Below are 26,412 nucleotides of genomic sequence, written 5' to 3'. Positions count from 1 at the left end.
TACTGTCTGAGTAGCTGGTGGTCTACGGGACACTTGTACATGTAGTCTGCCTCCTTTGACTGAGGTATAAGGGTTTAGGTGAATGACTGACTTCAGGTTTGAGACTGCAAGCAAGCTCTGCACTAACCACCACGTGCTCATTTTTCCTCCTGTTAAATGCATTATGCTGGCCCTAGTGAAAGGGGTCGAGGAGTGAGTGTGTGTATGTGTGTGTGTGTGTGTGTGTGTGTGGGGGGGGGGGGGGGGTTAAAAGCCGGGCTACAGCAAACAGAGGAAGGGAAAGTCGGCTCCCTGTGGATCTTTAAACACCGTGCAGGCTGTTAGGTGCTTGTTGGTGTAGCTGTGATCAATTGGAGGGCAGCGCTGAGGGCAACTTTAGAAGCAACAGATGTGAACAGCCACCGAGAGCCCTTCACACTGTTATCTCAGAGAAGATAAACGCATGTAACACCTGTGCAACTTCTTAATGTTGTACTTTGGAGATGCCACAGTGCTTTGTTTAAGAGCAATGGAGCATCTCTTTGAATAAGAGCGCTGGAAATACATATATCTATACTTAAATGAGAGATTCACTGATGCTTTATCATGACAGTCTCTACTATTACCTCTGTGATCTCTGCATCCAGAAAACACCAATACACTTATATCACCAGCTGTAGAGAGAATCGTCTAAAATTATTTTCCAAAAGAAATTAATTGTGTGTGGTGGGGGGCAGCGCAAAAACATTTCTGTTTATCATTAAAAAAAAAAAAATCTTTTCATCATTTTAAGCGACTCTTACTTCTTCCAGGATCTGGTCGAGACGACCCAGGATGACGGGCTCCACCTGTTCCACGGACAGCATCCACGCAGAAAGCCGCTGCTGTTCCAGACTTACTATCCTGGACTGCAGCTCCGACGTCCGCACAAACACTACGATCCAAACTCCAACAGACAGCACGGACACCGCGATGCAAAACGTCACGCAAGACAAATCTCTCCACAGCGGCTGCTTCAAGCCAACGCGCCTCTTTTCACCTGGTTTACCAGCGACTCCCCACTTCTTTTCCTGTTCCATTTCAGACATGTGAGTGTGGCTCTATGCACCCAACAATCCCCAAGCTCATCAGGTGTACAGTTGCGCAGAAAGAATCCTGGCGATCTGTAACTTTGCAGGAGGCTGTTTATACTGAGTAAACTCTGCCGTTCTTTACCAATCTGGCTGCACTCATATGAGTAATTACATAAACCTTCAAAACCGAAACATTCCGTGTCCGAGTCTTCCGCTGTCTTACTCCTTTGTGTTCGGCTCCGTTTGTCCCATTCGCTACTTCAGAGCGATCCCACTATGTGCTACAGGACAGTCCCTGTAACCCGAACCAGTCTCCCGCTCCTCTGTACAACTCTGGAAGTCGCCGGCTCTTTGCTCACACTGCATGCTCCTCCTCTGAGAGGTTTTAGGTTAAATGGCGGGGCGGGATTCGCCAGTGTTGCTACCCCCTTTGATCCGTGTACTTGGACAGGGGTATTTTTAGGTGCGCAAAGCCAGGACGCAAAGTCACACAGCGGGTATACTGAGTGCCCGCTGACTGCTGCTCAAAACAACGCACCACAATGATCTCGTTTAGAGGATCTGCTAGCTTCTGTGAACTTGTTCTGTGCAGATTCAAGTTCGCCACGCCAGGATAGATTATATAGCAACACGCTAGAGTAGTTTGGAGTGATTTACAGTTCACAATAAGCTCCATGGTGCCCGCTCAGTCGCCTGTGAACTATGAGAAAAACAGAAACTCTGTTTTAAACCTGTGGTTCTCAAACTGTTTTCTGACACAGTCCACATAAGAGTAGTTCAAGCTGCACAACCCACAACTTTAAATAACAACAGAATCCAAGTTTACACCAAACATGAGCCAGGACAATATCATCTATGAACTTTTATTTCTTTCTTTTCCCTCAAAGAGCAACATCATTTCTGTTTGGGGTTTTTTAAGTGGAGAGTTTCTGCTTTAATTCAAGAGGTTAAACAAACCATTAAGCCTTTAGGAGTAACCACCATTTTTATAGAAAGTCCACAATTTTCAGAGGCTCAACAGTAATTGGACAATTGACTGACAAGCAGTGCCATGTGGGAACTCTCCCCTCAGTGTTTCGTGATAAATGACACAGACTTGGGGAGAAAAAGGTGTTTGTGCTAGAATAATAAAAGGTCCAAAGAGTAAAGGAGGCCATCATTAGGTTATACTGTTTCTCTTTATATCCATATTCAAAGGCTTTGTCTGTTCCAGTATCTGTGTTTTGTCTTGTTTCACTTTATGTTGAGTTATGTGAATTTCTCAGTGTTAAGCAATTATTCTAGATAGTGATGATTTGTTGGTTTTCACATGTGTTTAGTGTTTGGGCCTTCTTGGTTTTACTTATTGTGGTTCTGCTTTTTGGGCGGACCAAAATGCAGAGATGGAACATGAACTCAAACAGCTTTATTGCTGAAAGCTACAAACTGAAAGTACTGGCCAATAAACCCCTGGTGTGGAAACTAAGCCACAGAACATGAAGCACACAGCACAGGGGGAAACATGGCAGGAAGACTGATGACGTGACAACAGAGACAAACTGAAGACTTAAATACACGGGATAACGAGAGGATGGGCAGCAGGTGGAAACACCAGGAACAAATCTGACTAATGGGATAGAAGCAAAACTGAATGTCACACATGAGACGAGGTAGCTTCAAAATAAAGCAGGAAGTGACACACACTGTGAGACCCAGGCAAAGACACACACAAGAGAAGGACACAGAGAACAAAGAGACAAGGGGAAACTAAAACACAGAATAAACCCAAGAATGAAAAACGAAGCTTAAACATAAACCATAATACAAAATGACACCAAATACAAGAAACCATGACATTGACTGTATTCTATCCCTTGTTTAAGTTATCGTGGTTCCTCTGTGTTTCCCGTGGTTTGTCAGGTTGTCATCTTTGATTCCACATTTAGTTACTTTCTACTGTATTCTATCAGTCATTTGTCTCGTGGGAGCTGTGTTTACTTTTGCTTCCTTTGTCCTGTTTCCACCACAAGTTTCAGTTGTGTTCCCACCTGTTTCTATTCCCATGTTATCTCATGAACCTCTAGTTTTTTGGTCCACTTCTGGGTCTTGAGTTCTGCATTTGGGTCTGAAACCTGCTTGTAACACAGAGCTACATGATGACCATCATCATCAGACATCAGCCTGCTGGAGCAGTTTCTGCACTGTGAGAATGTGAGACTCCAAAAGACTCTTTCTGACATGTGCCCAGAGAATCCCAGACTATTGGAGGTGCTGCACACATGGCTAAGGGACCTAGTCATTGTCACCATCCGTCCTCTCACGGCTTCTGTCCTGAACTCCACACCTCTGCAGTCTGCAGGCTTTCTGCTGCAGGTTTCTTCCTGTTAAAAGGGAGTTTTTCCTTCCCATTGTCACCAAAGTGCTTGCTTGTTGGGGTCATATGTTGTTTTTTTTCCTCTGTATGTATTATTGTAGGGTCTACCTTACAGTACAAAGCACTTTGAGGCGACTGTTGTTGTGATTTGACGCTGTATAAATAAAATTGAATTGAAATTTCATAATTCTCACTCTTTCTGCCCGACTACTCCTCATCAGCCAGCTCCTTGCTGCTCCACCTCAGACTCACCTGTCTCCCTGCTAGCCAGTGTTTAACTGTCCTACTCATGAAGGTGGAATATCCAACACAAAAGAAGCAGCACCAGCCAGAGCTTCCATCCCTGCCTCCACCTAAGCTGGTTTCCACATTCGTGTTTGTCAGGTCTCTATGACATCCTCCTCAGTGAGTAAGACGGAATTTGCTTTTCTCCCCAACTTGCTTGTTCAAACACTAATCCTTGTGTTTTTCAGCATATGAAATGTGAAACAGAGTTTTTTGGTTACCAGCTTGTAAAGTTAGAGACTGAGTTTTTTGTTGCTTCTTTAATACAACCTGAACTTTTTCTACGTGTACTTCATATTGAAACTGCTCATTGTGTGCTTCATTCTGAACCTGCTGGCCAAATACCTGACCTAGCAACTCTGAAAAGCTAAACACAAGTACTTGCCTTCTTGCTAGTCTGTACTTTATAAGTTTACACGGGACTCTGAAATTCCCGAGAACGCAGCGCGATCATTCTACATTCAAGCGTACTCGATGACATCACAAACTTAATCTCTCCTATTAAAAATAGCATATATGTATGGACAGCTCACGCTGCTTATTGAATAAAAAGCAAACAGGTCTGATGTTAAAACGCTTTTATTTTTATGTCAGTAGATATTAATAAATTAAAATAGATGTCTGCTCGGGTTTGGAGAGAACAGAGCAAATATCTAAAATATCATTTTATCATTTTTGGAGCAGCCTTCAGGATCTCCACGCATCAACATGCAGTTTCTGCTCCCGGAGAAAATGTTTCCTGCTGAGTTTAAATATTCCCAACATTAAAATTAATTCATTTATACTGACAGCTCTGCAAGTAAGGCTTTAAAATTTTTTAGTCACTCTTGTCTGCCAACTGCTGCATTTGAGTTCTGGATGAAATGCATTCTGGGATATTTGGCTCCATGTAAGTCACCGTGTAAGTGCACCATGAACACAATTCTGAGCGTAGTTAAGTTGATGCGTACTTTGAATGGGAACAGTACTTTGTCTATAAATGATGATGTATCACAAGTCCACTATAGTGCAGGTACACACGAGTACACACGAGTACACACGAGTATGCATATTGAGAAATGGCCCCAGTTTTTAAAGACTGTTGCCCCGCTCGAGCCTACCTCAAAGGTTGTTCCTCTGCTTGTAGTTTCTTCCACTCTGAATGAAAAAGGACTGTTGGCAAAGCAGTTTACATGTTTCATAGATGCTAATCTGAAAGTGCTCGGTGAGCCTGCACCTAGTAAAGTAAAAACGTAACATTTATTTATAGTACTGTTAAAGTCAGGAATCTATTACAAAGTTCTTTACAGGGAATGTAAAAATACACGTGGCGACCTGGTCAGCCTGTTTATTAGACAGGACATGTCAGAACTGCCTTCTCCTCTCCATCATTATCAGAGCTTTCCTTGATAAAAAGTAAGTTATTAACAACATTTTCACACTCTTCTCTACATCACACTTCTCCCATCGGTTTGCCATGAAAGGCTGCAATGCACGTGGGCAAACCACCAGAAAAAATGCTGCTCAGCTTTGTCCGTCTAATTCAGTCACTGTTAGCAGGAAACAGAAATACTCACACAGTGGAGACAGCTACCAGTCATGTAAAGGATGTATGCACATATTAATTGACAGACGAGGAGCTTTATGACAGCGCTGTGTGGGATAAAAGGAGAGCGACTGCTTTCTTTGGTATGTTCCATTTTTAGATTTGGTAAAGGGAATGAGCAACTAGCCAAAGATGCAAACCACTAACCTTTGATTAGATGACCTGCTCTACCTCCTGAGCTACAGCCAAAATGCAAAGCAAGCACTGGTGCCGAGGAAAGCTAGGACCCACTCAGTCCCTGCACACATACTTTCATTATGGCAAAACCATTTTAGTCAGTTGAAAATTCATTAAACTATAATAAAGTGAAAGCTATGGCTCTTCTAAACACAGTGGTATTTGTTCCTCCATGCAAGTTTAAGAGACACTCAACATTTTGACCTGCCAGCATCTTTGAAATGGTGAGAACAACAACCCAAACTGTTCATCATCAAAGTGTCTAAAACAAGATTTCTGCCTTTCAAAAGACTTTTTCAAACATAGCAAACAAAGAACTTTGTTCAGCCTCCTTCCCCTTGAAGTTAAAAGATTATATTTTATTATAATGTCTGTATACAATTAGCAGCACTTAATTAAAATAATGAAATCATTCTGACACCTCTGAATAACAATTTGGCTTCAGTTTTAAAGTTTAGTAGTCTGTCTCAGCTACCGTCTGCAGTAGTGAAAAAAGTTGGTGAAGGCTGTGTTAGCTCATGAACTGTTGGGTGCCACTGAGTGATAACTGTCGTCATGTCAGTACTATGGCTTTCACATTTCATGCAGGGTGAAAAGGTGGAGTTTTTATTAGATGAAAGAAATATTTTTTTAATTAAAGCACTAAAATAAAAGCAGTCTGTTGATCCTTTGAAGGCTTGCAAATAGTACAGCAAGTTTTTAATGCACCAGTAAATTCATTGCAATAAGTTCACTTTTAAGTCAAATTGTTTTTGAAATGCTTTAAATGTTTATGTAAGGTTTCACAAAAGAGACAAAAACAACAACAAAAAAAACTGTTAACCTTTGTGCATAATGGAAATGCAAGAACCTGTGAACAACTGATTAAAGACAAAGCAATTTTGCTTCATTGTTGTTTGCTTCAGATAGCCACTATGGCAGCAGCGGCAGAGGAAAATGGAAATATTACTGCAAAGCAGCAGAACAGCTGAACGGCTTCTGCAAGCTCAGAGAAAAGGTCACATAACAGACCCCGATTCTACCAGCTGGGACCTATAGGAAGAAGCTGAGAAGCTCGGTTATTTAACCAAGACTGACAACTACTGGGTTAAATACCAATACACTGAGCGAGAGGTCTGGCCTGGTGCATGGTCTAAACCTGAACGGTATATAGGACATGGTTTGTGAGGGGGGATTGTACCAAACCACCTGCGTTATTGGGCTGTCAAGAGGACACTGTAAAGATATGCAAGGTTGGATTGATCATTGCCTGTCGCATTATGAGAATGAGTATATTAAAAGTTTGGAGAAACATGGCTAAGACACATACCAACAGGGGTTGATAACAGCGGCTGTGTGCAGGCAGGAATAGGACCCAAAAGCAGACTCCTAAAAACAGGACGTAAACCCAAAAGTCAGCTTTATTTGCCGAATGGTGATACAAAAAAAGATAAACTACAAATACGAAGAGGCACACAGGGAAACACAGGGAGAGACACAGCTATGAGGGAGATCTAAATACACAGAGGGATAACAAGCAAGTGACAACACACGAGGAACACAGCTGACACGAATAACCAGAATGAGACAGGGAAACACGGGACCTTCACAATAAAACAGGAAACACGAGTGGAGGACCAGGCAGACGAGAGGGAGCGAGGGACACGAGGGAGAGAGCAGACATGGCAAACTAGGGAAACAAGGAGGAGAAACCAGGCACGAGGACTCGCACAACTATATAAACACAGACAAACAGAGGGCAAAGGCACAAGGGGAAATCTAATAAACAACAGTGAACAGAAAAACCCAGGTATCATGGAATAAACACAATGGCGCTAAAACATAAACAATAACACCAAAATACAAAAAACACAAGAGAACTCAAAACTCTGGGTCAAAAGGACCCTGGACCATGACACCAAGATGATCATAGATATTAACATTTCTGTCCCACCTCTGGCCTTATTTACTGATGAATGCTGGCTTTATTATTCTGACTGCATTTGTTTGAGCAGAAGCCAAAGAAGGAACCAAAGCTATCACTGCCAAGCTGCCAAAGCACTTGAATTCTCTCACGTAAAGTGAGTAGTCTGGCTTTTTCATTGCTGCACTGACAGCTGGACTTTCAGATTTATACCACAGTAAGTGGTCTGTTTGCATTGTTCCCAGTCTGCAAACCTTTGCAAACTGGGACCTACCACCAAACACGTGTGGAATCTTATACCATCATTGGCTGATGGTTATGTGATTGTCTGACAGAACATATTAACCAGCATGTGTCAAGTATTTGCAATACCCAAATGGACAGCAACAACCTCCACCCGCCTGGTTAATGGATGCTTCATTGCCTTCACACTAAAAGGGCCAAGTTTGAGATCTCGAACCAAAGCATCACCACTAAGCAGGAGGAGATTCAGGCCCCTGGGTGATCTGCATGTGCTATGATGTTGCAGGTGAGATGGAGGAACTACAATCCCAAGGGCCACTGCTCCCAAATCATACTGCGTTGAAATCAGTGACACCTGCCAGCAGGTATCCTGATAATAATGAATTACAGTCGTCCAGCCTGGAAGTAATAAATGCATGAACTAGTTTTTCAGCGTCACTGTGAGACAGGATATTTCTAACTTTAGAGATGTTGCACAAATGGAAGAAAGCAGTCTTACATATGTGTTTAATATGTGCATTGAAGGACATGTCCTGGCTTCATGGATAGAGATGGGTGTCATCTGCATAGCAGTGAAAATGTATGAATGTCTTCTAATGATGCTGCCTAAGGGAAGCATGTATAATGTAAACAGCATCGGTCCTAGCACTGAACCCTGAGCAATGATAACCTCTGTGTAAGACTCCCCATTAATGGGACAAATGAGAGTTTTGTTTTTTTGCACAACACTGGTCACTATATTCTTCATTTCCGGTTAATACTTGTACAGCTGCTGTTATTGTGTATATATTTATTTAGATTTAGATTTCTTCATACATTCTTATATAGTTCTATATTGTGTATTTTGTTGTACAGTTATTTTATTTTCAACTTTAATTTATATATTTATCTTATTCCTTCCCAGTTAAATTTACCCTTCATTCTAATTTGTGTTGTACAGTTATTTCATTTTTAACCATAATTTATATTTTATTCCTTCTTAGTTAAATTTACCCTTTTTAATTTTTCATATTTATTTCCTTTCTTATTCATAGCCTTTTCCTTTTTTGTTTTCTTTAGGTCACGAGCAGTTGTCCAAGCATTTCACTACATATCGTACTGTGTATGACTGTGTACGTGACAAATAAAATTTGAATTTGAATTTGAATTTATTAGATATGATTCAGATATTAATGGTCAACATGATCAAACACTGTACTGAGAACAAGCACATCCACTGTCTATCAGAAGCCATAAGAAGATCGTCTGTGATCTCCACTTGTGCAGTTTCTGTGCTGTGATGAAACATCAAATAAACCATTGCTCTCCACAGGATCAGTGAGCTGTTTAAAAACAACTCTTTCAAGAATTTTAACCTATAATTAGCTAAGACAGCTGGGTCAGCTGATGGCTTTAATCCCTGCCCAGTTTAAAGGCCTGTGGTACAAAGTGCAGTAACTGGGATAGATTGATCATATTTAAAACTGCAGCACTTCTTTGAGGAGTCTTATAGGAACGTGGTCTAATAGACATGTTGATGGTCTGGAGGAAGTATCTCAGTCACAGAGAAAGAGTCCAAATAATTATGAATAATATTGAATATTTTTTTCTCTAATGATTAAAATGTTATTTAAATGTAAGACGTCCTTACTGGTTAAGGGATGCTCTGACTCAGCCTGGCTGCAGTCCTTAGAAGAAACCTGAAGTTGTTCCTGTTTTCTTCAGTTACTGATGAAGAGGAAGATGTTCCAGCTTTACAACATTTTTTTGTTTCCAGGCTAAATTAGTGAGATGCCATTTCCTGTCCAGCTTACAGGTTATCTGCTTTAAATAGTGCATTCGAGACCAGAGAGTCAAGTCCAGCCTGCCACACATCAAACCTTGACACAGTGTGATTTCTTTGAGAGAGACAGAGACAGTAACTCTGAGTCAGGTGAACAATAAATAACAACAATAAAACTGGACAAGCCAAAGAGTCAGGCTTTCAAATTAGTAAAAACTCTGTGATTGATTAATAAGCTGAAATTGAAGAGTGCTGCTCCTCCTCCGAGAGATTTGCTTCAGTGATTCTGAGTTAGTATAACAACATATTCATCCTGCTGTAGCCCAGTGTCTGTGAGACTTAGTACATCTATATGTTGATCCACCACTAAATGGTTTACTGACAGGGAATTAGAAGAGGGAAGCCTAATGTTTCATCATCCACAATTAACAGTTGTACGCTTTTCTGCATTCTGGATATGATAATGTTCTTTCTTTGTGATTTGCTTGCTTAATTGCATTTTTAAAAGCAGATGTGTGGTGTTCTTTATGACCCCACACTGGCCTTATTAACTAGTTTTTCAGCGTCACTCTGAGACAGGATATTTCTAATTTTAGAGATGTTGTACAAATGGAAGAAAGTAGTCCAACATATTTATTTAATATGTGCATTGAAGGACATGTCCTGGTCAAAAATGACATCTTCACTGTGGTTGAAAAGAACTCCTTGTTGCAAGAACACAAAAAATGTAAATGCAGTTTTCACAAGAGTGTTAGATATGTGATGATTAACAGGCAAACTTTAAATTTGTTTGTTGGAACAACAAGCTAAAGACCAGAAAACACAGGAAATATCATCCTCACTTTCCCTCATAATCCTGTCTAAAGTAGGCTTTAGATTTTAGGTGTTTTTAAGGCACTGATAACCTTTTTGTTGGGTGCCTCAGTGGACTGTGACTGTACATTCAGCACTGATCCCTTTCATGTGCCCTCTCTGTCTCCCCTGTGAGTCCCTTGTACTAAGGTTTGCTTCCAGCTGCAGCTTGTTCTGCTCTGCAGTCTCATTGAGCTTGTTAGGACCTCTTGGTCTTCACATGGCTGCTGCAAGTAGTGACTGGACTACAAATGCTACTGTTGAGAGACACTGTTCTCCTAGAAATGATTGTAGTTAAATACAGACCAAAATAAACTTACGGCAGTCTCAAGGCAGTCCTCACATAACTCAAAGTCTGCAGAATAAATCTACAAAAACAAAATTAAAAGGCACAATTGCCACCGCTATTAATCTGCCTTTGTTTGTTTGTAACCCAGGTATCAAGTTTAATTGAGGTTTCTCACCTAAAGTTATGTTTGTATTAGAGATGGCACGATACCACTTTTTTATGTCCGATACCGATTCCGATATCATAAATTTGGATATCTGCCGATACCGATATGAATCCGATATAATGTTTTTTAATCAACAAAACTGTTTTTTAAATATCTTGCTGCATTTTGTATAAGTTCATACTCAAGTTTAAAACAACAACTACACTAAAGCTATTCTGTTATACCTGTATACAAAAAAAATATTTCATAGTTCAGCAATACTGATCAATCTAATAAACTTAGACCTACACCATCCTCCCTATTCTGGTATTTTAAAGAGTACTTAGCGTAAATATTAAGCAACCTAACTAATAGGGTTCCAACTCCCAGCAACAACAAAAATAAATAAATAAAAAATGGGGAACCACCCCTCACGCTCCACCTCATGATGCTTAATCGACGTAATCAACCTTAATTTGATGCAGTGTGAAAAAAAATGCACAGAAATCAATTATTTTTCAAGAAATATTAAATAGATTCAACATCTTTCTTCAACAAAATTGCAGACTGCACAGATGGTACCTTCCCAAAGGAAAAAGTACTATAGCTTACTAGGGTATATATATTAGACTTAATAGTCACTATATACAGTAATTGACTTCTATTCATTTTACATCAAATTAAAACTTTGGGTGTCAGATAATTATTTATTAAAAGCTCGACATTTTAAATGAGAATAAGAAAGAAAAGTATGTCTTTGTGCCCCCTTTCCCTGTTAATGCCCTATCGGCCCCCCTGGCTAAACTTTGCTAGATCCGCCCCTGCACAGTTACCAGCCGTCAGCTACGAAGAAAAAGATCCTCGAGTAGAAAGTAATATTAAATAAATTCTAACAACAGCTGATCAAGCTTAAACGTGCTGCTGTTGTTCAGCCGCTGGTTTCCTCTTTCTGGTGCAAAGTGGGCCAAAAGCAAACTAGAGACACGGACTCGCGACAGAAAAGCCGATCAGCTGATCGTTAAGCAGTTTCATGATTGAAGTAGCAGCAGGAGAGGCAGTCGCTTGTTAAGCTTAACGCAGGAATGCTTTACAAACATTTAGAGATGGACTTACACACTTGCTTTACTTCTCCCGGGGATAACTTTGTCGGAGATGAAATGCCGGGTTGCTAGCGAAGCTCCAAATGCTATCCAGACCACCGACAGGTCCTGCATGCCACAGCCGCTCTATCACGTGATGCATACTGCTCCGACGTGCTAACGTTCTGAGGCGAGTTACGGCGTGTTGCAAGTTTGTGAGGTGCTTTCGTGATATTTAATGGATTGGATTACATTTTTTATTTTTCTCCGATATCCGATGCAGTAATTTAGGTCAGTATGGGACCGATACCGATACGTAATATCGGATCGGTCCATCTCTAGTTTGTATTACTTGAGAACTGTCCACCACATCAAGGTTTCCCAACCACTGCGTGCCGTGAGAAATGATCAGGTGTGCCGTGGAAGATCATCTGGTTCCACCAGACTGGTAAGTAATTGGTGTGAATAACAGGCAGAACAATGACATTCTCTTCCACTAGAGGACAGGACAACTACCTGTTCTAATTAAATGGGTTGCCAACTGCCAGTAAAACAGAAGAAGAAATGACATAATCGTCATGCTGTGAGACGATGCAGCGCGTAAAAGCAATAGATAAATATTTGAAAAGCAGTCAGTGTGACCTGGTCCTGGAGAAAACTCCGACCCAGGTGAAGGCCCTATAGGGTATGCTATAGCATGAGAAGAAAGCAACAAAACTATACTGGGGACAAACCGAGCTAAGTCTGCTCAGGGAAAATGATCAATATGCTGTTTGTGACATTGTTGTTTCTAATGTGAAATATTTCTGCCATGGCTCCAAAAGGCTGGGAAACAGTGATATATATGTTATTAATGTCTGTTCCCAGACAGCCTGGCAGTGCTTCGTGGCTGCTGTCCTTCTGATTGCCCTGTAAAGGTTTGTGGTCTGCTGTATTGTACTTTCTGCTGTTTGCTATTACATGTTAGTAAAGTGTCCGTGCCCTTGATTGCTTCTTTAACAGCTGATTTGTACAACAAATTCCATGAACTTGGCTTAGCCTTTTAAGGGATGACTTAGCAAACATGTGGCCGTCTCACTAAGTGTTACCACATGCATAGCAAGCGAAGTGCTTATTATGCTTTTGATGTCTTCTGCCTCCCAGTACAACCCCTCCACCCTCTTCTTCATCCCACTCTGTGTAATCTTATGAGATCAGAAGCTGGTTGGGATAATAATGTGTAAGTGATGACAAATTAGAACCAGCTAGCTTGAGGTTTTGCTGTTAAAGGAACATGTTGAGCAAAGACCTTTTTAATGAAAAGAGGAAAAACAAGATCATGCAGACAGAAGGAGAGGCATATGGACACTCCAGAGAGAAGCTAAAACTGTGTGTGTGATTCATCTGCTGTAAAAGCGTGCCATTGAAATGAACAGTGTATTTGTTAGCAACATGTTAACAACTTACTGCTCACTTCCTCATCAGAATTTTTCACAGTTGGTCCACGGCTCTTCATGTTACTGCATGTTGTCCTTTGTCAGTCACTATGAAGGCAAAAACAATGTGTGTGTAGAGATGACATGTGGATGCTGTTTCTCAGTCAGTTATTTGATAAATTGATTTTCAGACTTCCATTAATCTAAACATAACTCCAGATGAGCGGCAAAAAGTTTTAATTTGCAGCATATATAATGACGGTGCTTGCAGGAGTGCCACAGCCCATCCTTTTATAAATAGGAAAGAAAATCAGTATTTCAAAAAGCTGGCACAGGACCCAGGATATGTGTCCGACCCTTCAGTGAATCCATTTACTGTTCATGCAAGCTAGAAATGATAGGGTGGCTGTCAAGAAGGTATGCTCAAGAAAAAGCAGAGCCAAAGAAGTGGACCAAAAACTCAGCTGCAACAGATTCATGGGGAAAGCATATTCCTAAAATATCTGCACTGTAGAAGGAACAAAGTCAGCCAAAATCAAAAGAAGACTGGATGTTGTAGTGTCCTTTAAGACTTTTAGAGACCTGCCTACAGAAATTAGAAGAAAGCTTCCCTGAGACACTTCCCACTTTCCTAAAAGTGGGAAGTTTATAGTAACAAAGTATGAATAAATGAGCGGTGGCTCAAGACGTTTGTACGGTAGTGTATATCCAGCATATGTTTGTTTTGGTGGACACAGAACATGTGATTACAGATGGGAATGAGCTCTGTAGGTAGGTTAATAAGAAGGCATGGGCAGACCATCCTGCCTGTAACACATTTTTGTACAAATCAGATAAACAGAACACATATTCAGTGTTTGGGGACTAGTAGCTGATGATGTTTACGAGCCTTAATCTACCCTAGATTTCTGAGACAAATGCACAAAGAAAACTAGAGTGAAAACAGCCCCACCCATCTATCGTTTGCCATTATCATTAATGAGAAGTTATTGCACATGGTATTTCTGGAAGGATGAATAAACCACAGTTTCATGGTTTCACTGACCAAATCACTATGAGTGAGCCCATTTGACTGAGATCTATTTTGAGACACATCATGGAAATTGCTGCTGGAATCGGGTCCTACTCATTAAGTTTGCAAACACTTTTTTCAGTCTTGACCACGGGGTACTGGCTGCAGCACCAGTGGTTGGGGTTTGGCCCGCTCTGAACCAGCTAAAATGATTCAGTTCCAACCACACGTGAACTACATAACTAACCTTCCAAATGACACTTTGAGAAGTAATCTTGGTCTATAAAATATGTAAGCCTAGTTATATTGTTAAGGGACTATGAAGAAGGTATAGGGGAGTTTTTTTTTTTTACATGAGAGTCAAAAAGGTTGTGAGCTTTTTTTAAAATCAGCCGAGTAGAGAGAATTTGACTCAACAGGTCAGACCATAGTTTGACCATTAAAACTTTTAATTTCCTTTAATTTTCCTTTTTTAAGAAAAACCTAAACAAAATTAAAATGTTGCCTGGTTGTATTTGTTTTACCGTTATGAATTAGCAGTTCTAAAAACAAAAAAGGAAAATGTATACAAACTGTTTTTATCATTACGTCTACACTGTTAATGAGGTCTGACACTGGTGACCAAGAGAAACTGTTACACAAAGTTAAAGTAGCGAAGTTAAGTCCCGCCCATTCACGTGAAAGCAGTGGTCTTGGCAGGATGTGGTCTTCACATGTCAGTTGAGTCTTCTTCCTCAGAAACATGATCCCCGAGTGCAGCTACTCAACAGGAAGAGTTCAGCAAAGGTCTTTAAATAAATACCTGTGAAATGCACCTGCCTGTAACTCACTTAGATTCAGGACACTTAATTTGGCTCTCAATGCTGTATTGTATTTTCTATTTAATTAACTGAATTAAAACCCTTGCTATAACAACATATTAACATAGTGTAATCTTCAAATGCATTATCCACATCACTCTCTGCTGAATTTCCCACTAATCAAAGTCAAACAGTATTTACCCATTCTGCTTTGAGTGATTCTCTAGCTTAAATCGCATCTTAAAACTCACTTTTTTTACTTTGGGTTTTAATTCGAGTTCAGTATGAGTACCATCAGGCCTGTTTTATATTTTTAAATTGTTAATACATTATCTTCTCATTTATCTATATTTGTTTCTATATTGTTTTCTCTTGTTTTTAACCAATTGTGAAGTATGGAAGAAATATAGTATCATCAGAATTCAAGTATTTTTAGACATTGAATTTATGACACTGAATTTTTATCCTCCAAATTTCCCTGCAAAAATATTCACCTGCAAAAATTCACCTGCAAAAATTCACCTGCAAAAATTCACCTGCAAAAAATTCACCTGCAAAAAATTCACCTGCAAAAATTCACCTGCAAAAAATTCACCTGAAAAAAATTCACCTGCAAAAAATTCACCTGCAAAAATTCACCTGAAAAAAATTCACCTGCAAAAATTCACCTGCAAAAATTCAACTGCAAAAGTGATGAACTTTAATGACCCAAGCCAGAGCAATCAGCACCAGATCGAGTCGAGTGGCTCTCAGCCAATTAAATTACGCTGTTTGATCACATGACACCGTTAGCCAGCAGTGTGTCTCCTAAAAGAGAGCTGTTTAAAGGTGAGTGATTAAGTTTTTCTCCTAAATAGAGATCATTACAGAACGCCTAGTCCTACTTAAAATCCCATTTATTATTATTTTTTTTTATCATCTACTCGAACTAAGGAAAACGTTTGACTAACTCAAAGACAATTTCCACGCCTCCCCTGCCTGACTGCAGAGGCAGTTTTGAATTTAGGAGCGCCAAGATGGCAGCGGCAAACCCTGGCGGCTCTCCGGTGAGTATATATATTTTTTTATCTTCAAGTTTGTCTTTTGAAACCTTAATTTTATTTAAATCCGTTGCTCACGTATAAAGTACACAGACGGGGTCTTTGCTCAACTCGTCTGAGGCGTGTCTCACTAAGCGCTACATGCTAGCATCCTGCTAACCGAGCTACCCTTTACATGCTGTGCTTTAGAAAATGGGATACTCGTTAAAAAAAATACTCCGCAGATATTGATAGATAGACGAACACTGCAAATATAATGTTGGAAACGAGAACGGCCTTTGGTGAAGGGGTAAAATACACCATGAATAGAGCCATAGAGTGAATGGCTGCCATGGTTGCAGAACAGCCTGATTTAATGACAAGAATGGGGAAGAGTGAGGTGAAGTGAACCACAGCCACAAAACACGGTCAGACAAGGCGGCAAAAGGGCAGTGATCTGTCCGTCAGTATGAAGTTGGTGTGTGCTTTGGTGAACAAAAACTCCAGACTGGTAGCAGGAAGATGGGAGACTCGTGTTTCACTGGAATAGTGGTGAATTAAAACATCCTTTGTTGGGGACATTTCGGTGTAAATGCATCCATACAGGCAAGACAGAGGCAGACTAGACAGTGAAGAAAACAAGGCAAACATTAGAAATATAAAAACGGAAATATAGGATGAGTCGGGGATGAGTTCCTGCCCCAAGTGGAGGAGTTCAAGTATCTCGGGGTCTTGTTCGCGAGTGATGGGAGAAGGGAGCCGGAGATCGACAGTCGGATTGGGGCTGCAGCTGCAGTAATGCGGACGCTGCACCGGTCCGTCGTGGTGAAGAGGGAGCTGAGTGTAAAAGCGGAGCTCTCAATTTACCGGTCGATCTACGTCCCTACCCTCACCTATGGCCACGAGCTGTGGGTAGTGACCGAAAGAATGAGATCGCGGATACAAGCGGCAGAAATGAGCTTCCTCCGAAGGGTGGCTGGCCTCTCCCTTAGAGATAGGGTGAGAAGGTCGGCCATCCGGGAGGGGCTCAGAGTAGAGCAGCTGCTGCTCCACATCGAAAGGAGCCAGCTGAGGTGGTTCGGGCATCTGACAAGGATGCCCCCTGGGCGCCTCCTGGGTGAGGTGTTCCAGGCATGTCCCACCAGGAGGAGGCCCCGGGGCAGACCCAGGACACGCTGGAGAGATTATATCTCTCGGCTGGCCTGGGAACGCCTTGGTATTCCCCCGGAAAAGCTGGAGGAGGTGGCTGGGGAGAGGGAGGTCTGGGCCTCTTTGCTTAGGCTGCTGCCCCCGCGACCCGGCCTCGGATAAAGCGGATGAAGATGGATGGATGGAAATATAGGATTAATATAACATACAATTAGGGAAAATGTAAGGAACACAATGTAAATGATATTGTAAAGTCATTAAAATGGCATACTCTGATTAAAAGAAACACATAATTGGGTAGGATAATAATAATAATAATAACAATAATAATAATAATTAAAAAAAACTAAAAAAAAACATGTACAAGATGGGTATGTATACTTGTAGCCAGAATTTAACAACTATAAAGTTGTAACATGTCAGTACCTTACCCCATCCATTATATCCACACTTTCAGAAAAGGATATGGTCAATATCTTTACAAATACTATCTAAACTTAAACGGGATATTCCCTCTGCTTCTTCTGCTTCTCGTATACACCCTCAGGGTTTGTGATCAGCCAGCGGCTGATATGATCATTAATCCTGTGAAATGATATTCTTTCGGTTTATGAATCTGTTTGCATGGATTTCTTAATCCGTTTCCACTGTTAGCAGAAGTTGTGCATGCAGTTTTGGTGTGCTGCTCTCCAAGACTACAAGCTGCGTTAAAGTTGGAAGTAACTGGCCGATGTTCCACTGTTGAAGATCAGCTGTGCCCATTTGTTGCACATTGTGGCTATGGAGAAGTTGAGGCTCTTGCAGGCTACCCACAATTTCCCCAAACTGAGCGATTATACATCTTGCTTCCATATTTGTATCTTGTGTCACTAAAAATGCATTTTATTTTAATTTTATACATTGATTAATGACCTGCAGAATCTCCTTATCATATTAAGTGATTCATAATTGTCACTTTATGCTTTCTCCATCTTGAAAGTGATTACATCCTTTAGGTTCATTTTCTGCAGGCAGGTTTCTGACAGAACAGGCAGATTTAGAATATAACATGCAGCGTTCTATAGATGGACACATAAAGAAATGAAAAATTACATGTATGTGCTAACTTTCTAAACACTGTTACATTAATGATTAAGTAGATAAAACATTTATGTCAGCCTTGGCTCATAGTTCATTTAAAGACAAGAACTTTGTGTGTGTGTTTCAGGTACTGCACTCTCAAAGACTGAATGAACCAGCATTGCAGCCATGGGTCATTGTGAGCATCACAGGGAAGGTTGAAGCCGCCCACTCCAGCTGTAAGGCCGGAGTCACGGAGACCTGCACCCATGTCACTGCTCTTCTGTTTAATGTAGAAGCAACAGTGTTGATCTGTGGCACAAGGACTGTTACAGGTGAACCTGCATACTGGGTTTTGCTGGGTAATGTGACCAAGATACAGTCAGAGGTTGGCCATAAGATAGACTTCTCCTCTTCAGCTGCCCAAAAAAGGCTCTTGATCAAAACATAAACAGACCATCTGTAGTGACAGGGAAAAGGAGCAGTCCTCAAAAAAGAAATCCCACCTGCTACTGTGGAGGAGTTGTCACTGCTATAATGCCATCATGTTTTATCTAGGGGTCTAGATTTATGCCTATAGTGCACTGCCATGTAAATAATTTGCATTTACTGAATGAGTATCACTGTTCAAAAATTGAATAAAGAAACAAACTAATTTTTGCCTTTTTTTTTATTAAAACCACTTTATAGAACATCACATCAGTTACAATGTAGAATCCATGTCACTGGAGCATTTTGATTCAATAAACAGTAAAAAGGTGAGCTGTGAAGACCAAGGACAAGTGCAGTTCACAGGTTTTCTATCCAAGGAATCCCAGAAGATTGCATGGTGTCATTGCCCAGCAGTTGTTCGCAGGACATATGGACTCAACCTCAACAATCCCTCACACTGAGCAGCATGAAGTGACAGTGCAGAGGAAAAACTCCCCTTTAACAAGAAGAAACCTCCAGCAGAACCCGGTTCAGTACCAGCAGCCATCTGGGTTTGGAGGAGAGAGACAGACACAGAACTACCAAAAGTATATTTTTTTATGTGATTGACTGTTGTTGTAATTCAAGCCCTGAGTGTAGAGCAGGTAAGATATAAAGTTGCATCCTAAATTCCATGCTCATGCAGAGTGTTTAGTTTATGACTTTTTCACCTGGTCATTGAACAGATGGTCTTTTAGGGTTGACCAAGCTGGTACCTTGACTCTGTTCTCTGCAAGATGTTGCAAAAAACAAAATCATATGGAGAGCAATCAGCACCAGATCGAGTCGAGTGGCTCTCAGCCAATTAAATTACGCTGTTTGATCACATGACACCGTTAGCCAGCAGTGTGTCTCCTAAAAGAGAGCTGTTTAAAGGTGAGTGATTAAGTTTTTCTCCTAAATAGAGATCATTACAGAACGCCTAGTCCTACTTAAAATCCCATTTATTATTATTTTTTTTTATCATCTACTCGAACTAAGGAAAACGTTTGACTAACTCAAAGACAATTTCCACGCCTCCCCTGCCTGACTGCAGAGGCAGTTTTGAATTTAGGAGCGCCAAGATGGCAGCGGCAAACCCTGGCGGCTCTCCGGTGAGTATATATTTTTTTTTATCTTCAAGTTTGTCTTTTGAAACCTTAATTTTATTTAAATCCGTTGCTCACGTATAAAGTACACAGACGGGGTCTTTGCTCAACTCGTCTGAGGCGTGTCTCACTAAGCGCTACATGCTAGCATCCTGCTAACCGAGCTACCCTTTACATGCTGTGCTTTAGAAAATGGGATACTCGTTAAAAAAAATACTCCGCAGATATTGATAGATAGACGAACACTGCAAATATAATGTTGGAAACGAGAACGGCCTTTGGTGAAGGGGTAAAATACACCATGAATAGAGCCATAGAGTGAATGGCTGCCATGGTTGCAGAACAGCCTGATTTAATGACAAGAATGGGGAAGAGTGAGGTGAAGTGAACCACAGCCACAAAACACGGTCAGACAAGGCGGCAAAAGGGCAGTGATCTGTCCGTCAGTATGAAGTTGGTGTGTGCTTTGGTGAACAAAAACTCCAGACTGGTAGCAGGAAGATGGGAGACTCGTGTTTCACTGGAATAGTGGTGAATTAAAACATCCTTTGTTGGGGACATTTCGGTGTAAATGCATCCATACAGGCAAGACAGAGGCAGACTAGACAGTGAAGAAAACAAGGCAAACATTAGAAATATAAAAACGGAAATATAGGATGAGTCGGGGATGAGTTCCTGCCCCAAGTGGAGGAGTTCAAGTATCTCGGGGTCTTGTTCGCGAGTGATGGGAGAAGGGAGCCGGAGATCGACAGTCGGATTGGGGCTGCAGCTGCAGTAATGCGGACGCTGCACCGGTCCGTCGTGGTGAAGAGGGAGCTGAGTGTAAAAGCGGAGCTCTCAATTTACCGGTCGATCTACGTCCCTACCCTCACCTATGGCCACGAGCTGTGGGTAGTGACCGAAAGAACGAGATCGCGGATACAAGCGGCAGAAATGAGCTTCCTCCGAAGGGTGGCTGGCCTCTCCCTTAGAGATAGGGTGAGAAGGTCGGCCATCCGGGAGGGGCTCAGAGTAGAGCAGCTGCTGCTCCACATCGAAAGGAGCCAGCTGAGGTGGTTCGGGCATCTGACAAGGATGCCCCCTGGGCGCCTCCTGGGTGAGGTGTTCCAGGCATGTCCCACCAGGAGGAGGCCCCGGGGCAGACCCAGGACACGCTGGAGAGATTATATCTCTCGGCTGGCCTGGGAACGCCTTGGTATTCCCCCGGAAAAGCTGGAGGAGGTGGCTGGGGAGAGGGAGGTCTGGGCCTCTTTGCTTAGGCTGCTGCCCCCGCGACCCGGCCTCGGATAAAGCGGATGAAGATGGATGGATGGAAATATAGGATTAATATAACATACAATTAGGGAAAATGTAAGGAACACAATGTAAATGATATTGTAAAGTCATTAAAATGGCATACTCTGATTAAAAGAAACGCATAATTGGGTAGGATAATAACAATAATAATGTTAAAAAACATGTACAAGATGGGTATGTATACTTGTGTTTTGTTTTTTTTTTGTTTGTTTTTTTGGAAGTGACATCAGAAACAGCAGCATGTGACATCACGTGATGGCGGAGCTTCAGTTCATCCTTTGTCATCCTTTTTTTTTTTTTTTTTTTTTTTTAATAGGACAAGGGGAGAGGAAGAAAGAAAACCAAAGGGGAGAAGAGACGGTGAGAAGGGGGGGAAGAGAGAAAAAAACAAAAAAACAAAAAAACAAAAAAAAAAAACTCCTGGGTCACCTGTATGGAGAGAAAGAAAAACAAAAAAAAACAGGGGAGACAGCAAAGAGCAACATAATAATAATAAAAAAAAAAAAGCACCATCACAATAAACTAGCTAGTCATAGATATCAATAGTTACTAAATAGTAAACGATATTGTGCAGCACGCAAGATAGACAGCGCACAGTGTGCTTTGAGGCAGCAGCCAAGAAAGCTGTAGTCCGCATCTGTGAATACCCATGTGTACACCTGTGTGCATACCTGTGTGGATCAGCATGCTTGCATTCCAAAGGTTTCTCCATGTAATGATCTGCTAGGGAGTGTGGGGGGGCCACAGCCCTGTCCTCTATGGTATCAAGCAGGTATGGAGGAGATCAAAACTCCAGACATCCAGAGGTCCCCAGAACACAAGAGACCAAGGAAGACCAACAGAGGGGCAGCCGCGCCACTGTCCCAGTAAGAGCTGAGGAGAGTCCCAGATGAGGGCTCACTCAGCAGCCGCGGAGCAGAAGCCAGGGGGGGTTGCAGTGACGCGCCCGTGAGCTCCGCCGGCAGCCAGCTGTGCCTGAGTGACCGAGCCCCAGGCCGAGAGGCCGGGGGCACCCCACCTCCAAAGTGGCCCGAGCGAGCCCCAATAAGCGGCCGCCAAGGAGTGAGCCGGTGTGTACCCGGACGCCCACCCCCAGATACAAAGAACCACCAACGCACCGATACCTGAGGGAGTCCGCCACCGGCAGGGGAAGTGGTGGTGGGTGGAGATAGGCCTCCAAACCTTGGAGGGCCCGAGATGTCCCCAGAGAGGTGGCGTCTGATACCCAACCTGACATATAGACACAGACATACAGGCACACACAGACACAAACATCCATTCCCACCCTCATGCTCTCATATGTACTTCACACTCAACCGACGTGGAGACAGACATAAAGGGACGATCACACTCCCCAAGCGTACTCTACTAACCGGGTCTAGGTACCCTTGCCCCTGGAGGGGGGAACTGCACCCAGACCCAGGTGGTGTTACCCTTTTCCCTGCGGTGGGGAGAGGCAGACCGCCCCGACTCCGCAGCAGCAGGGAGGCCCCAGACCGCAGTCGGACGGCCCACTCCTCCTAGCCCCCCCCGCTCCAGCAGGCCGCAGAGAATGGGGGTGGGAGAAGACTCCAAGCCTCCCTCCACCCGCTCATTGTAGTGTTGATGCATGTGTGTTCTAAGGTGCAATTAAAACCCAGGAGGGCATGGAGCTACCTGCCAGAGAGCAGCAGGTAAGCGCATAGTCCCTCCTGCTAGCCCTCAATGTCTACATGTATTTAAAATTGAGAGGTGGGCAACGACGCCAGGGGTGAGGCGTACACCCTGATGGTAACTTGGACTCCGTGTATCGTGCCCACCCCCAAGATCCTATATGTATGTGTAATGAGGGTGTGAGTAATGTGAATGTCTAAGTTGTGGGATAAAATTGAGGCAGAGGCAGCCAGAAGGGGACAGAGGGGGGGGGTAGCCTCCTCTGCATCCTGGTGACATACCCCTACTCCAAGGCCCTGCATGTGTGGGTGGTTGTGGTGGAGCAGGAGGAGGGAGGCAGCTGGAGATGGGGAGGGAAGGAAGGGAGGGGCAGGTGACCCCTCCCTGGGGCCAGCTCCCCCGCTGACCCCAGTAGGCACTCCCACACTCCGCGACCCGCCAGGGAAAGGGGGGCCCAGGCCCATGCAGACCGGGGCCCAGCGCAGCAGCGCCCCCCGGCCCCACAGAGCCCGGGACAGTCCACCCAACCCCACCACAGAGAAAACTGCACCCACCCCACCATCCACTCGTCTTCCAGACTACATGAGACAATAGACGCCCAGGCTGAGGGTATGTATACTTGTAGCCAGAATACTATAAAGTTGTAGCATGCCAGACCATCTTGATTGAATGTAACTTCGCTCCACACAAGTTTTATGGTAGACATATTCATATTGGTATCTAATAAATGATTAATTCTTAGATTTTATCGAACGTTAATTTATAAATTGTTTCTGTCTTTATGTGTTTGTTTCAGATTATGCAAGATGAAATTATTCAGTCAGCAAGACACTTGCTGCAGTTGCTGACATCATCCAACTGAACTGCTGCTGTGATGAATCAGAATACAAGGTTTACTTTAGCAAGACTTATGAGTTAATGCTACATTTAACTAAATTGTTATATATTTTGTGTCCAATATTGTCTCCATATGATTTTGTTTTTTGCAACATCTTGCAGAGAACAGAGTCAAGGTACCAGCTTGGTCAACCCTAAAAGACCATCTGTTCAATGACCAGGTGAAAAAGTCATAAACTAAACACTCTGCATGAGCATGGAATTTAGGATGCAACTTTATATCTTACCTGCTCTACACTCAGGGCTTGAATTACAACAACAGTCAATCACATAAAAAAATATACTTTTGGTAGTTCTGTGTCTGTCTCTCTCCTCCAAACCCAGATGGCTGCTGGTACTGAACCGGGTTCTGCTGGAGGTTTCTTCTTGTTAAAGGGGAGTTTTTCCTCTGCACTGTCACTTCATGCTGCTCAGTGTGAGGGATTGTTGAGGTTGAGTCCATATGTCCTGCGAACAACTGCTGGGCAATGACACCATGCAATCTTCTGGGATTCCTTGGATAGAAAACCTGTGAACTGCACTTGTCCTTGGTCTTCACAGCTCACCTTTTTACTGTTTATTGAATCAAAATGCTCCAGTGACATGGATTCTACATTGTAACTGATGTGATGTTCTATAAAGTGGTTTTAATAAAAAAAAAGGCAAAAATTAGTTTGTTTCTTTATTCAATTTTTGAACAGTGATACTCATTCAGTAAATGCAAATTATTTACATGGCAGTGCACTATAGGCATAAATCTAGACCCCTAGATAAAACATGATGGCATTATAGCAGTGACAACTCCTCCACAGTAGCAGGTGGGATTTCTTTTTTGAGGACGGCTCCTTTTCCCTGTCACTACAGATGGTCTGTTTATGTTTTGATCAAGAGCCTTTTTTTGGGCAGCTGAAGAGGAGAAGTCTATCTTATGGCCAACCTCTGACTGTATCTTGGTCACATTACCCAGCAAAACCCAGTATGCAGGTTCACCTGTAACAGTCCTTGTGCCACAGATCAACACTGTTGCTTCTACATTAAACAGAAGAGCAGTGACATGGGTGCAGGTCTCCGTGACTCCGGCCTTACAGCTGGAGTGGGCGGCTTCAACCTTCCCTGTGATGCTCACAATGACCCATGGCTGCAATGCTGGTTCATTCAGTCTTTGAGAGTGCAGTACCTGAAACACACACACAAAGTTCTTGTCTTTAAATGAACTATGAGCCAAGGCTGACATAAATGTTTTATCTACTTAATCATTAATGTAACAGTGTTTAGAAAGTTAGCACATACATGTAATTTTTCATTTCTTTATGTGTCCATCTATAGAACGCTGCATGTTATATTCTAAATCTGCCTGTTCTGTCAGAAACCTGCCTGCAGAAAATGAACCTAAAGGATGTAATCACTTTCAAGATGGAGAAAGCATAAAGTGACAATTATGAATCACTTAATATGATAAGGAGATTCTGCAGGTCATTAATCAATGTATAAAATTAAAATAAAATGCATTTTTAGTGACACAAGATACAAATATGGAAGCAAGATGTATAATCGCTCAGTTTGGGGAAATTGTGGGTAGCCTGCAAGAGCCTCAACTTCTCCATAGCCACAATGTGCAACAAATGGGCACAGCTGATCTTCAACAGTGGAACATCGGCCAGTTACTTCCAACTTTAACGCAGCTTGTAGTCTTGGAGAGCAGCACACCAAAACTGCATGCACAACTTCTGCTAACAGTGGAAACGGATTAAGAAATCCATGCAAACAGATTCATAAACCGAAAGAATATCATTTCACAGGATTAATGATCATATCAGCCGCTGGCTGATCACAAACCCTGAGGGTGTATACGAGAAGCAGAAGAAGCAGAGGGAATATCCCGTTTAAGTTTAGATAGTATTTGTAAAGATATTGACCATATCCTTTTCTGAAAGTGTGGATATAATGGATGGGGTAAGGTACTGACATGTTACAACTTTATAGTTGTTAAATTCTGGCTACAAGTATACATACCCATCTTGTACATGTTTTTTTTTAGTTTTTTTTAATTATTATTATTATTGTTATTATTATTATTATTATCCTACCCAATTATGTGTTTCTTTTAATCAGAGTATGCCATTTTAATGACTTTACAATATCATTTACATTGTGTTCCTTACATTTTCCCTAATTGTATGTTATATTAATCCTATATTTCCATCCATCCATCTTCATCCGCTTTATCCGAGGCCGGGTCGCGGGGGCAGCAGCCTAAGCAAAGAGGCCCAGACCTCCCTCTCCCCAGCCACCTCCTCCAGCTTTTCCGGGGGAATACCAAGGCGTTCCCAGGCCAGCCGAGAGATATAATCTCTCCAGCGTGTCCTGGGTCTGCCCCGGGGCCTCCTCCTGGTGGGACATGCCTGGAACACCTCACCCAGGAGGCGCCCAGGGGGCATCCTTGTCAGATGCCCGAACCACCTCAGCTGGCTCCTTTCGATGTGGAGCAGCAGCTGCTCTACTCTGAGCCCCTCCCGGATGGCCGACCTTCTCACCCTATCTCTAAGGGAGAGGCCAGCCACCCTTCGGAGGAAGCTCATTTCTGCCGCTTGTATCCGCGATCTCATTCTTTCGGTCACTACCCACAGCTCGTGGCCATAGGTGAGGGTAGGGACGTAGATCGACCGGTAAATTGAGAGCTCCGCTTTTACACTCAGCTCCCTCTTCACCACGACGGACCGGTGCAGCGTCCGCATTACTGCAGCTGCAGCCCCAATCCGACTGTCGATCTCCGGCTCCCTTCTCCCATCACTCGCGAACAAGACCCCGAGATACTTGAACTCCTCCACTTGGGGCAGGAACTCATCCCC

At 42.5% G+C, this 26,412-nt stretch overlaps 1 protein-coding gene and 1 long non-coding RNA gene across 9 annotated transcripts in view; one reads left to right on the top strand and one right to left on the bottom strand.

The window, feature by feature from the left end:
* col13a1 (collagen, type XIII, alpha 1) overlaps positions 1-1,575 on the bottom strand; it is a 116,974-nt gene extending 115,399 nt beyond the window's left edge. For 5 of the 8 annotated variants that reach the window (XM_026190808.1, XM_026190809.1, XM_026190811.1 and 2 more), the window contains exon 1: positions 783-1,574. In XM_026190808.1, the coding sequence (XP_026046593.1) occupies positions 783-1,067 (285 nt within the window). In that variant the 5' untranslated portion in view covers positions 1,068-1,574. Of the gene's footprint in view, positions 1-782 lie in introns of all 8 variants that reach the window. The other 3 variants (XM_026190816.1, XM_026190814.1, XM_026190815.1) reach the window with 2 other exon arrangements.
* A 17,855-nt stretch (positions 1,576-19,430) lies between these two features.
* On the top strand, positions 19,431-24,214 carry LOC113035548 (uncharacterized). Its single transcript, XR_003274361.1, has 4 exons — positions 19,431-19,526; positions 19,687-19,744; positions 23,484-23,578; positions 23,687-24,214. It is a non-coding gene; the product is annotated as an uncharacterized LOC113035548 (long non-coding RNA).
* Positions 24,215-26,412: the final 2,198 nt, after the last annotated feature.

Source organism: Astatotilapia calliptera, chromosome 13, assembly GCF_900246225.1.
Source record: "Astatotilapia calliptera chromosome 13, fAstCal1.2, whole genome shotgun sequence".
Taxonomy (NCBI): domain Eukaryota; kingdom Metazoa; phylum Chordata; class Actinopteri; order Cichliformes; family Cichlidae; genus Astatotilapia; species Astatotilapia calliptera.
The sequence above is the reverse complement of the archived record's forward strand: the minus strand, read 5'-3'. Positions and strand labels throughout refer to the sequence as shown.